This window comes from Parus major, chromosome 1A (genome assembly GCF_001522545.3).
Source record: "Parus major isolate Abel chromosome 1A, Parus_major1.1, whole genome shotgun sequence".
NCBI classification, from domain to species: domain Eukaryota; kingdom Metazoa; phylum Chordata; class Aves; order Passeriformes; family Paridae; genus Parus; species Parus major.
The window spans coordinates 65,023,498-65,037,906 of NC_031773.1; the positions used below are offsets into that span (position 1 = coordinate 65,023,498).

The 14,409-nt window shown below is 39.7% G+C and overlaps 1 protein-coding gene across 3 annotated transcripts in view; it reads right to left on the minus strand.

The window, feature by feature from the left end:
* Positions 1–14,409, minus strand: part of PDE3A (phosphodiesterase 3A) — a 223,870-nt gene that overhangs the window by 23,791 nt on the left and 185,670 nt on the right. For all 3 annotated transcript variants that reach the window (XM_015628620.3, XM_015628622.3, XM_033514361.1), the window contains 5 exons: positions 11,189–11,304; positions 7,318–7,537; positions 4,866–4,951; positions 4,255–4,424; positions 3,210–3,347 (listed from right to left, as the gene is read on the minus strand). In XM_015628620.3, coding sequence (XP_015484106.1) covers positions 3,210–3,347; positions 4,255–4,424; positions 4,866–4,951; positions 7,318–7,537; positions 11,189–11,304 — 730 coding nt within the window. The remainder of the gene's footprint in view (positions 1–3,209; positions 3,348–4,254; positions 4,425–4,865; positions 4,952–7,317; positions 7,538–11,188; positions 11,305–14,409) is intronic.

The window sequence follows — 14,409 nt, forward strand, 5'->3', positions numbered from 1 at the left end:
AAACAACAAACCCCAAACCAACAACTGTGCAGCTTTTTTTATTCTTTGCTCTTGATTAAACATTTTACTCTGCTTCTGTCTTTTAAAATACTTTCTTCCCAACCCAGATGCTGTTTCAGGAGCTCTCTGGAGCTGGAATCCCGTGGGCTGAGCACTGGAGCTGAGGTGTGGCCCCTGCAGCCACAAGCCAGGGACACTCTGACTGCTGCCAGGGGCTTGGCAGAGGGTGCTCCACCACACTGCCTCTCTCCTCCAGCCTCCCTTTCCTGCCTCTCTCTCTCTCTCATCATGGCTAATGCTTAAATGAATCATTTATAACTCAGAGACTTCTGGTGGCGCTGCCTGACGGAGGAAAAGCATTTCTGCACGATTATTAGTGGAAGCTTTTTTGCAGCTGGGCATTGTTACTCACACACAGTTCCTCTCCTGGGTTTGCAGGCACACAGGAATGGTTCTCCTTGGAGGACATGAGCAAAGTTTAGCAGTTCCCTCCTCGATGCTTGCAGGTGACCCTCTCACAGCCCTTTTTATGTACTGTGTATTGGTGTTCTTCAGACATGTGTTCCTTTGACATTCCTGGCACCTAGTCTCTGGCTCTGGCAAGCTCCTCACAAGGCTGCTGGGATGATCCCAGCAATATCCCATCTCCCATGTGTGATGATGAGAGGGCCAAACAATCCTCTTGTCATGCAGGGACCAACTCAGAGATGCCACCCTGCCTCTGACACTGCTCCCTGCTGCCAGCACAGGAGCTCTCCACTTCTCCCTTTGGGCCCAGCTATAAAAGCTAAACCACAGGTTTTAGTCTTACAGGAGCTGTAAGAAAAGTGTTAGGTGGGACTGAAGATGTTATCGAATTTTATGGCCTGTTATGAAGCAGCAGCTCAGGTCTGAGAGCTTGGCTCTTCGTTTCTGAAGTGAGACTGAATGCATGTCCCTCCCTAAGCCCCATCATGCATATTTGTCACTGCCACATTTACTGGGCTTGCCACTGCAGTTTGCACAGATGCTTTCATGGTTCCTGACTGGTTTGGGGTCTTTTGATATGTCTAAATCAATTTAACATTCCACAAAGAAAGAACAGATATCTCAAGCAGCTTCAAAGATGCTAAGCCAGCATTTGCTTTCTAAACTGAATGCTTCCCTAGAGGCATGTGTCAGGTTTGCTTTGTTCCATCTCATAAATTTAACCTAGCATGGCAAACATAGTTAATTCAGTTTTTTAATTTACTATATTTTTTTAATGGGTTAGTCCATTTAATAGCAAAATACAGAGAATAAATCATCAGAGCTTTTGTTTTCCTTTGTTAATAATATCCCAGGATTGAAAAAAATCAAGATAGAAAAAAATAGTGCTTTTGGCTGGAGAAAAACATTTATTTATTTTAGTTTCCTGATTTCTGAAAAGAATTTCATTAGCAGCAACTGAGTAGGTGGGGGTAATAAGGATCTATGTTTTGTGAACAAGGTTGAACTTGTTACATTCTGCTGTTAGGGAGAGGGAGTTATTATAAACAGCTGTTACAGAAAATGTTGAATTTTCATCACAAATATTAAAGCTTCTCTATTTTATTTCACAAGCCTCATTTTGTGGAACTGTGAAGTGGATAACATGTTAAGAACCTGTGCAAAAACCATATATATTTGGGAAATATAGTGAGGAGATTTAGTGCAATTTGAGGGAAGCATAGAGAACTTGTGTCCACAAGTACAGAACCCCATGCAGCTTGGTAAAGTGCTTAAAGCCTACAGAGGTTCCCATGTAAAACCAGAACAAATTTTGGCTCATCCAAACCGTTTGTAATGCCACCAAAAGAAAGTTCTGGTTTTCCTTATGTTTCATTCATCATTCTCTTATCATTCCATGCTATTAAAAAATGAGCATTATGATCTAGAAGAGCATTTCAATCACACACTCTTTGTCTAAAGTGTGCTAAAGTGCCTCAGTGAGCATCAATTTATCCAATAAATATATCCAACATCCAGAGTTTGCCTATTTCTCTAAAATGAACCTAGAGACTTGGCAGGCTGGTCAAACACAGATGTTGCTTGCCAAGCTGCAGAACACTAAAAAGCAGACCACAGAAGAAATTTGAATCCATGCCATGATTTTCCTTGTTGACCACCAGATAATTGAATCTAGCTGAATAATAGGTAACCACCAAGGGACTGTGATTTGATCCAGCATTCTTTGAAGCTTGTTACACTGAAATCTGCCTGACACACTAACCTCTGTGTTTCTGGGGAGGGTGTGGGGTGGTGATAATTGTACCACATTGAACCAATTAACTTTATCTCTTCTTTCCAGCACTCATCACTACATAATGCCTTGTAAAGTGATACTCCTTCAGTGAGATTCTCTTGGGCTTTTTTCCCTTTCATCCCTAAATAATAATAAAAATAATTACTTGCTTTTCCTGTTTAATAATCTTCAATACTTTCATAAGAAAAAATGACTAATTTGTCAGGGTGCCAGGAAAAGGGGCATAACAGAGTAGAAAGTTCAGCCAAGAAAGTGATTATGGAGAGTGACACTAATCGTGCTGGGTAGAGACAGGCTGTGTCAGTAACTGAATTAAACCCACAGGAAGCAATAAAAACCTGAGAGCTGAAAGAAAGACTAGTAAGGTCTCCCATCCTGACTCATAGCAAATTAGTCTTCTCTACTTAATATTATATGAATTTTCTCTCAAAGTTCTGATTCTTTAAAAATGAGGGGATATAGCAAGGAGTCTTTCTACCCCCATTCTTCAAACCTTGCTTTCTTGCCTAGCCTGAAATCTGAGATCTTTTATTTCTGGGATCTTATACTGAAAGCTTCAGTATAAAAGAGGACCAAAACTCTGTATATCTTGCATCCACTGAATATATTTACTGTTTAGCCCACCCATGCTAAACCCCATGAGAAACCCTTTCCCAAAAAACTCAGGAAGGGCTGGAAGCATCTCAAGAGAATATTCAGAAAAGCAGACAGCGGAGAAGAAAATAGATGTGTGATTTTTTTTCTTTCACATTTTTAAATCTATAAATAAAGACACTGAAAAGTAAGGAATATAATGAGACAAAGTTCATATTGTTACCTTTGAATTAGGTGTCAGGGATCACAGTTCATTGGATCATCAGCTTGCAAGGACAATGCCTTTTAACACATCTGTGTCTAAATCTGTCAACATTCTACCCAAACACTGCAGACAAAGTAAGCCTCTCACCTGACTGAGAATCCGACCACACTTCTTTCCTATTTTTTCCACCAAATCAAAGATTGGGAAGTTCCAGCTATTTAGCTGCTCCATCAGGGGATCCAAGTTGTCCATAACCAGAGGCTCAGGAGCCAGTACAGGCTTGTCCTGTGCCAGAAATCAGAATAAAAAGGATTGTTAGTTCAGTGAAGCATCTCGAGCAAAAATTTGTCCTCTTAAAAGCTGAAGTCACATTAGCATCATGTGTAAGTCAGTGGTACTTTACTCAGCTCAGCGTAGATGTCCTCATTTCTTGCAGCCCTGCAGCTACTCACTCTCCTTTGTAATGTGTTTCACTTGAATGGATAGGAAATTCTGTTTATGAAACAGCAGTGTCAGTGCACTCAGCACTGAGACTCATTCATTCACTCATGGGAATCATTCATTCATTTCCAAGGGAGTCTGCCTTCATTGTGAAATTCACTGTGGTACAGAGAGAAAAGCTCTCAGTGTCTGCTGCTGCATCAGGATCCATTCACCACACTCTAACTTGGCTAACAGATCTCAGTCCAAGTGAAGGCTTGTACTCCTTGGACTGAAACCTACCTGCTTTCAAGGTCTGCAAATAAAAGATGGATTGTGCCCCTCCTTTCACATTTCTCCCTGGAATTTCATTTTACTTAGAAACTGGAGATGAGTAAATGCCAGAAGATTTCAAACAAAATGCCTTCTCTAAGCATGTCCAACTCCAACATATTGCAATAAATTTTTCAAGACCTCCTGCCAACTTCAGATTATTAATTCAGTTGTACAACAGACTGTGGAAAACTTAACTAAAGAAAGCTTTCCCCCTGCATCTCAACCAAGCTCACAGCTGAATGCTGTGTGACAATCATCAGTTGTTCACCACACTGCAACATTTAAGACACGCACCCACAATAACATCTTGCAGCACCCTTAGACCACATTTTTTCTGTTGGGTTTTCAGTTAGTTTGGTTTTAGTTTTGGGTTTTTTTTCCCCTCAGTGTCACCATACACTCAGCCTGTTGTGCAGGGGGAGCTAAGAGGAGCTACCTCAGGTGGTATCAAGGGATGCAGGATGATGGTCTCGGGCGTGTAGGACCTGCAGCCGGATCCCTTCCGAGCCTGCTCCTTGGAGCAATCCGTGTCGTCGTCGTTCTGAACGATGTCACTGCTGTCGCTGTTGTTGGTCTCGTAGTCAGAAGTGGCTTGAGCAGGATCATCTGCAAACACAAATCACAAAGCTTGTGGTGTGAACAGGGAAGGTTTCATGGAAGTCATCCTGTGACCTTCTGAATAACAGCAACAGGATCTCTGACTCATAATACATATGTGCCACTTGGCTGGCTCGGAAGTCCGACAATCTGTCCAAGGGCATTAAAGATATACCCTGCAGAGTGTAAAGAATGGCATCAGGGAATGAAGAGAGAAATTAATTCCAGGACCATTATTTAAGTAAATTGAGGGAAACAGTATATCCCTTTATATTTTAACTCCATAAGCATTTTTTACATTTTGTACTAACAAAAAGGGATGGAGCCTCAAAGACGATTTGAATGGACTCACCTGTGTGTGTTCTCTTCTTATGACAGACAAACTCATCTGCCCTTTTAGTGGATGATTACTGAGTTTGAGGGAATGAGGTGTTTTTGACAAAGAATTACCTGTTCTGTTCAGGGTGTGTGTAGTAGCATCATTTCTATTTAGTGTTCCGTCACCAGCTTCTATTTGGTTGTAGGGTCTGCCACAGCTGAAACACATCAAGAAACACACACAATATGAAGAATCACGTGCCTTAGACAGTCTTGTGTAAAATGATTTCCCACTGGCAGTGTGAGATTATGTCATACAGTATAAGCCATGGTCCAGGGTACATTCTCCAGACAAAATCACAGGAGAGTGATGAAGTTTTATTACATCTTGGAAAAAAAATACAGAAAGACCTTGGATCAGCTGCCCACCAGCATTAAATTTGTGTTTTCAATAGTAAACCTGAACCATGGGATTTCTTTACATGATTTTTTTTATTATTCTCTAACTATACCAGCACAAAATAAATCCCTTAGTTCTATACTAGAGCTGCCCTATTAAGATGAATTAAAATCATGAAAATGTGCCAGAGTCCCATACAATCTTACAGAATTCAGTTTGAACACAGTCATCATCTGGCTTCACTCTTCTTGCTTAAAACTTGAATATGTTCTTAAGCAGGAAAATTATATTTTATCATTTCTTCAGTGACAGCATGCCAAGTACATAAGAACCAAGAGGGCAGAGTTTGCTTCATCATTTCCAGTACAGAAACATATTTTGGGAGGAATCACAATATTATGACCTTTTAAAATGACTGGCTCTTCCCTTCCATTAAAAATCTTTATTCCTTGTGTATAATTCCCTTTAAACCCTAATTACAACCTGACATTTTAACATTTTCTCTGGTTTGAGTCAGCATTTTGTGGCATATCATATATAACAGTCTTCACAAAGCAACTATTACAGAATTATTTGGATTGGTCAAACTTTGTACCAGAACCTTTGCACCATTTTAAGTTCAACATTTTAAAATGGCTTAGCTCTTGTGCCAGCTAACTTTTGACTGGGTCATCTAAACATATCCTGGAACTTGATATGCCCTGAAAACATCATGAGTTCCTGAAAGACTTTCAAATAAAAATGCTAATCTGTATTCAATGATACCTGTAGTGCATAGCCAAGCAAATAAAACTTGTATCAATCAGGTTGATAAACAAGATGAAAATGGTATTAATTTCATTACTATCTACAACAACCTTGCATTGACTTTTTTTTTGACATTTTAATGCAATTCTTAACTGTTCTTTTTAATAAAAGGTTTCCAGAAATGAAAGCCACTTGTGAAATAACAGTATTTTGTTGAAGTGGTAATAAAAAGCACAGCTTAATAAGACTGCAGTACCTTTATGCTGTATTTCTGTTGTGTTATATAGTTTCAATTTCAAATGAATCTGTCCAAATCCCAATTTTGGTATACCTTTGGAAAACTCTTAAAAGCACTTAAGTCTCTATTTAGTCTTCTGTCTCAAAAGCTCGTTTGGATCCTCCTCCAAACTCCAGCGAGGATGACTCCCTTGAGCAAACTTGCAGTCTCAATTTTGACTTTCTCAGAGCCACTTCCTATCCTTGCACACAGCACACTGAGACACATCCAAAGTCATGTGATAGAAGTCAGAAACTAAGAACTATTTCCAAAGATAGTCAAACTTGATAACAGCTGTGCTCTCTGCTGGCTGGCTACTCTTGCTATGACCAAAAGTAACATCTGGTGAGTAAAGCAACCTTGAAACTGCACTGCAACAGGCTTGGGAATACCAGCATTTTCCACTATTCTGAACTGGACACATATTGCAAGCTCCAGTAATTTGATTTAGCAACTGAATCCTGTCTTAGAAAATAAGCAGAACAACTTTCTTTCCAAAAATGCTGATTTTGCAAAGCAGGTCTGGTCTGTGTTACCTAATAAAGGACTTGACTTGACTTGACTTGACTTGACTTCACTTCACTTCACTTTACTTTTTTACTTTTCTGTTACTGGAGCTCTTAGCAGTAGAAATAACTCATCTACAGTTAATTTCTGAAAAAAAATCCTCACAGTACCTAATCTGACTCTGTTTGGGAAGACACACCCCACTCCTTCTGAGAGAAGGCTCAAATTGGGGAGTTTTCAGGCACTGTTTGCCCTAACAGATTTTTCTATGCAACATCAGCTGCCTGCTGTGGAATACTTGGCCTGTGACATAAAAGTGACTGCTCATGTCAAGGGCATGATTCCAGAAGCACAAGTTGTAAGCACAAAATCCACCTTTGGGATCTGCAGATTATTGACAAAGAATTCATTTAGGAATTGGGCTGTCCATCTGACAGGAGTAAAAGCAATAAACATAGCAATAAACATAGCCAACAGTCTTCCACTCTAAAAGTATTTTGTAGCATTGATCTACACATTTACCTAAGTACTATGAACCTGAAATATCAATATAAACACTGTAGTAAATGACAAAAGCTTGTATGTGGGCCAACAGAACAGGTTCGTGGGAACAATGTGAAGTGATTCCAAGGCATGTCAAATTATCATCTTACCTGCTGCAGATGATAGAGGGGCTGATAATAGGGTCTGACAGGCTAGGTGCACTTTGAGTAGAAGTTAAGACTTTGTGTGGCTTTAAGCCCTGCTTGGTGTCAGTGTCTGTAGGCTCTGGAAATGACACAGAAGATGTTTTTCCAGTAGGACTTGTGGCAGGCGTCCCCTGAATCGGCGAATGGCACGGGGAGGTGAGAGGTGAAATATTTGGTGGGATACCTGGCCAAGGACAAGAAGAGTCTCATCAATTAACACAAGTGGCAGATGGTTGTATTAGTTCACTGTGCAGAAATGCTCTTCTTGAGATGCACCAGCATAGTCTCCAAAAACAAAATAAATAACAGATTCTCCATTCTGAGCCAAGGCCAGGGCTGGGGCCCTGCCAGCCACTTTTACCTGCTGAAGATCTGGCTCAAAACACAAAGCATGTTTTCCCAGCTGAGCAGGATGCACTAACTGGGCAGGCATGAAATGAAGGACAAGTTTTTGTGGCACAACTGTTGGTATCTACATGTTCTTGTGACGGAGACACACAACCCCAAACAGGCAGTTTCCAGACCCATCTGCAGTTTTTCTGTCACCATCTGTAAAGCAGGGTCAAGGAAGGCTTACACACATTCCCAGAAAATTTGGATTTCCACTGAAGACTAGCGATAAACCAAAAATAACAATTTTTAGCAGTCATACATTATACAAAATACTGTGCTTTTGGGGCCATTTCTTACAGATTTTGGCCTTGATCTTCAGCTTGAGTTTATTTTTCAGTATCTGTTGCTCGCTAAGGGAGACTTGCAACCATTACTGCAGCACACGGTACTGGACACCTGAGCTAGAATATAGAAATTGCCAATATCCAGATGTGCAACACTAGCAAGATGTAGTTCTCTCTGTCCCTTTTTCCACCTAAGCACCCTGCCAAGGTGAAATGCATCAGCCAGTCCAGTGTTTAAACAAAGTGCTGCCTTCTCTTGGAATCCACTTTACAATTCCTAGTCTCAGACAAAATGAGACTCAAAGTCCAGAGGAGCAAACTTAATCTGTCTTAAAAGGAAATGCACAGAAATTGAGTTAACTTCTGTTCTGAGGTTTGTAGGAACTCAGCCCCAGTTAATTTACCACATTCATCTTCAATGCCAAGGGATATCAAGGCCTTAGGAACTTGAATTTTACCCTTGATATAAATGCCTTCCAGACACGAAAATTATCTTAAAATATGGTAATATGTTGATCTGTGTTTATGAAATATTAATCTTGCAGGATATACATGTACAGTTCCAGTGTTTTTTCCCTGACAGCAACTTACTGTGATAGGAGGCTAAAATTTGATTTACTGCTGACAATGCGAGAGTTAAAATAAATTCTGATAGTTGCTTTGTTGTAATTTGGAGATAGCCAGCATCTCAGTTTTGATTAAGGCTACTTCTTCAGCAAAGGTATTATGTATTTAGTGTCTTAATTCAATGATTGCAAGTAGAATATAATTCTAGTCTTGAGATCAGAACACTACAGCCTCCAGAGGAATGAAAATGTTATCAGATGGTCATGACACAGGGAAATTGCTTTAAAAGACAGAAAACCTCTATTTCACATTTATGAATTCATTGAGATATCAGCTTTCCATCCAACAAAAATATGTATTTAAAAACATTTCAGTCTGTTAGTTGCACAGGGAATGGAGTTGGATTATTATCTATCTTTGAGATATATGTTATGTAATATTCATAACTCTTAGAGGATGCAATACATATGGCCATCTTTCAACAATTTGAAACAAGTCCTAAGAATATAAACAGCATTTTTCACAATAATATCTCTAATCACAGCAAGCTTTCTACTGCTGGTAAGTATCCAGTCTCTGGAAATATATTTTGTTGTGTGTGTTTTTGTTTTTATTAGAAAGTAATTCACCAGGGAAGGTAACCACAAATGAATAAAATTACCAGAAAAAAGAAAATATTTTTGCAATAATTCAACATTCAATCGTTTACTGGCAAAAGTGAGAGATGTGTCTTGCTGCAGCAAGGATTTTTTCAGCATCAAGATAAGAGAAGAATAAAAATAAAATGAGAATTTTTAAAGTACATCCATGCACTTAGGTCCTCTAGAACTTCTTCAAATGTGCAGTGTTGAAGATATAAAACAGTGACTTCAATGTGATGTGAAATTATATGTATGAAAACACTTAGGTTTTTTCCAAAATAGGTAGAGCTAGCAGTATTTTTAAATGTGAATCTTTTCATGCATAATTATAGACACATTTTATAAATTAATATATTTACAGATTTAGCTAGATCAACTTCTACTAATTGTATATTTCCAATGGGGCTAATACATAAAAGTCTAAATTGTATTAACTAGTGCAAATTGGAAAAATTATTTAGCTGGAACATGAAAACAAATCATAACTAAAAATACATGATTATACATAGTCTAGAGTATTGTAATATCAATCTTCTACATAAAGCACAGATGCAACATTTCTACTCCTCTCCACCAGGAATTGCTCATGATGGAATGGAGATCTCCATCATGGGACAACTCTTGTATTTGGACAACAGAGAAAATTATTAATAATTTCTGAAAGGAGAAATTGCTAAATGTAAAACTGACTGATGAGCTTGGTAATTGTTATTTTCCAAGTACAAGATATTATACAACCACTCCTCTCCTTTACAATTTACTGGGATAATCTCTGAAAATCACAAGTCAAATGGGTTTTTTTTTTGTTCTAAAGCAAATTCTTGGGTTCTTGCTGCTATGTCTCCATTATTTTCCAGGTTAAACTTTATTCATTTGCCTATGTGCCTGTTACCTTTTAAGATAATATTGTGCTACTTAATCTTCACTGTGGTAAAACAAAGCAGCTTTGTACAAGAAAAGAACTTTCATATTGTTCTCTTCAGTTTGAAAAGGCAACACAACATGGCAGCACTAGAAACGCAAAATAATTGTGCAGCCATATCTTCAAACTCATCTTTAAGTCAGAACCTTGGGATTCTCTGACTTTTCCAGATGGCCTCAGCCATCCATCCATCAATTTCTATGTGATAGCTGGGTAGCCAGGATCTCTGAGTAATATTATTTCAATAGTATTTATGTTTGGGTAAAAAGCAGGCTGTTAAGAGAAAGGAAGGTCTTGTGGTAAATTTGAATTGTGAGTTGAAGCATGTGTATACAGCATGGTATACTGCATTTGTAGGAAGAGGAGAACCACATTATTGTGGATTAAAGCTGCTTCAAGGCTGTCAATTATCAATTCCAAAGTCACCTTCTTCATTTCTTTCAGGAAAGAAATACAGGATGCTTTTTTTAAAGGCTCAAAAGGTTGAGTGAAAAAACCCCCTTAGATAGATATTCCTTATCTCTAAAAATCAGTAAGAATGACCTGAATTTTCTTAACAGTGACTATACAGAAGTAGACCTCTGAGTTACAAAGGTTGTACCTTGGATATGTTTGCATTAAGACAAGTTAGTTGCTGCTTCCAGCTCAAAATGGAGTTATGTAGGTTGTGCTTTAGGAAATCTCCAATATGCACAGACAGCTAATGTCACAAATGTTATGCAAAGCCCCTGCTATAGCCAAGGGAATTACAAAAATATGAATCACAATTTAATATTTCACTTGCTGTATCGTGTCATGACCAACTTCTATAAACCAAAAGAGTCAGAACATTCACAAAGGGCATGACTACAATCTATAGTACTTTAAGCAACTGTGTTGGGTTTGGTTTTTTTTAAATCAAAGAAATAACTCTATTATATTGATGGAAAAATAATAAAAGCAGCAGGTGGGACAGAGAACAAAAGCAGATGCACCAGTCACAGGGAGCAGTTCAAGCAGGGCTGACAGAACTTGGGATGCCCACTCACCTTGCCGGCTCTGCCTTTTGGCATTCAGGTGGTTGGTAGAGGACACGGCGTAGGAGGTGGAGAAGGACCTGCTCTTTGTGATTGTCATCAGAATGGAGCTGTTCCAGGAGTCAGAGCTGCGAAACCAGAGCACAAACAAGCAACACTCAGCACAGGAAAAAGCTTCACTGGCAGATCTTAAGAAGTTAGATCACAAAGAAGTATGTGATACTGAGGTAACCTGAAATCTGGTGAGGGAAACAACATATATGGGTTGGCTGAACTGGTGCTTGTGAGGCACTCAGTACCATGTTCAGCAAAAATATTTACAATGCAGACAGTCCAAAGCTGGGCTTCCCTCAGTGTTGAGGCTACTTGCCTTATTTATACAAAGATGCCTTCATTATCTTGTTCTGACAGCATAAAGAGGCTCAAAAGTTGACTTGAAATAAGTTAAAAATATGCTCTATTTTAACACCTCCTTAAAAGAGCCAGAAGTGACACAAATTCTCAGAAGGACTGGAAAACCAGTGTCCTCTGCTGCTGGTGCCACAGCAGATCCACAACAACCCTTGGTGCACTGGAGGAACTCCTCAGGAGGCTGGGGAGGACTGGGAGCATCCTGCATGGCTGTGGTTAGTGGTGTATCCCTTCATGCCCTAACTAGGTGAAATGCCTGCTGCATCACCCAAAAAAATCCCCCTCTCAGACCCTGGAGACACTGGTGGAAGAGAATAGTGCTGAAGGAATCCAGGTGCATGTGTCCATGTATGAGGGGAACAAATGTTAGCCCCCTACAGCTGCATGGGTTTATGTTTGTAGCCTTTAGGCTGCAATTGTATGTCAGAAGAGACCAAAATCTTCTGTACAGCAGGAAAACTGTATTTATAATAATTTTCCTGAATGGCACCAAATTTCAGCTTCTTGCAAGGATGCAACACTGGCTCTTATCAATGCTTGTGAGCTCTCTGGACAGGTCTGCCAGGCATCCCAGGCTCCACATTCCTCCTCACAGCCTCACATCCAAGTGATGAGGTGACACTCACGGCTGCAGACAGACTTTTAAAGCAGCATAGCTCCAGCTGAGCTTGAAAAAAATAAACTTGAAGGGAAAAAAAAGCATGTGACACTGTGTTACCTCTACAAACAAATTGTTTTGGAATAGTAGGTGCTACCTACAAAAATACTTGCTGGTTGTCTTCATGGGTCCAAATTCTTACAATCTGTGATAGAGTGAGGCAAAGAAAGAATACAGATTTTTTTGAAAACAATTTGTTTGTTTTATGGTTTTGCTTTGTTTTTTAATTGGCATAAAGAATATAACACTCTGGCCCACTGTACAGTAAAATAACCCAAATGAACCAAGCCAAAACAAAAATCTCTGAAACACATTCTTTGAGTTCCTACAGGAGAATCACTCGATATAAAAGTGGGTGAGGGAAAGAATGTGGGAGCTCCATTAGCTCTATTATCTGTCTACCCAATTCAGTGACATGGGGTTGGAAGCATACAGAATTACTAATCTCACACTGACAGTTGTGGGGGATTTTTGCAAATATGTGACTACAGAAATCCAGAAGAGATGTCCCACATTGTGAGGAACAAGTTGCATGTTTTGTAACTACAGAATCTGCCACAGGGAAATTCCAGTGTCAGCCTCTCTCCTACCCTTCAACTTATGAAAGTTTTTTTTTTTTTTCTTTGTGACCAGAGCAGCATCTGAATTTGGTACAGGGGAAGTGGCAGATAACCAAGATATACTTTTTTTCTCTTCAGCTCAAAATTATTCTCCATGAAAGCAGATCTCTCTTGGTCTGCCAAAATTTTTAAAGCTAGACTTATAGGATTCATTTTCCCCCTTTCTGGAATACACATTGTTTCTCCTACTGTGAAAGAAGTAGTGCAAACAGTAGGCTGGGAGGCTTGACAAAGCTATAATTATACAACTGGAGACATTAAACATAGGAAGAATTGATAGCCTGCTTAGCTGGCTCCTCACGCAGAGTTATATAACAACCGCAGGAAAGGACCAACAATAATATTTAATTGCTCTCCTTCTCCCTCTGATTCCCATCTCGGGATGCTTGCACACTACGTGAGAGTGGGACCAACAGCATAAATCAAATGCACCCCAGGAACCACAGGTCTGTGAGAGAAGAATGTTTGCATTTGGTTACAGCTTCCTTATATTTACTTTTACTGAGACAGATGGGAGTTCTCAGAAAGGGAACTTTGGCAAACCACGTATTTTTCTTGCATGAGACTTTCAGGGTACTCTGCAGGCTGCCTTGAGCACCTCCATACCCTGTATGACAACCTCAACCATGGGAAAGATTTAGGTATCTGAAAAAAGGCCAGCCTTGGAAGAAAACTGCTCTTTGGGGCTGCATTCCCCCAAACTATCCAACATCCAACAGTGGCGATGTTGGGCCTTCCAAGGTCCTGTCTTTTTCTCCACTACCAGCACCAGATTTTGAATTTCAGAAAAGCACGTGAGTCTTCTGATGTCACAGCTCTGAATTGTCTTCTTGAATGTAATGCTTTCACTCTGATCTTCCTTTCCCCAGGACAAAGCATGTCTCCACGCTCTTTCTTCATCCACCAGCTCCAAGATGACAGTCCTTGCTGAGGTGGGGAGGGGACCTGAACCTTATTCTCACAGCGTGGTACCACAACTCACTGCTCTCCACCCTTCCTTGGAAGGCTCTGCTCCTCTCTGACTAGTACAGAAAAGTATTCACAGAGCCAGAAAGGAGGAAATCCTGCTGTAAAGACATGATGTGCAGCTATTACAATTTTTATTACAAACTCTGCAAATTCCCCAAACAAGTTGTCTGCTGGCTATAAGAAGCTGAGCAGACACAACTCTCCATTTCATGGGAGGACCCTGAGAAGATGGAGAAGTGCTTTAGGAACTGGTTTACTGAGAGGACCACATCATTAGTTGTGTTCTTAGAAATGGCTGGGTTAATTGCTACAGTTTTTTTCTTGGCTGGGAACCCCTGCATACCAAGGAAACTTCAACCAGATATCTTGCCTTTCTTCCAATTTTATTGGGCAGTTCTGCACTTCATTAGCACAAATAGATTTTTTTTTTTATTTACTTTTCTACCCAAAAATATGAATAATTTTGGCATAATCTGACAAAAAAATGGGAATGCTGCTTCTTTGGCAAATCAGTTTAGAGTATGATGAAGAAGTAATTCTAACACAGTTCACAGCCAGTATTTTTGAATGCAGGG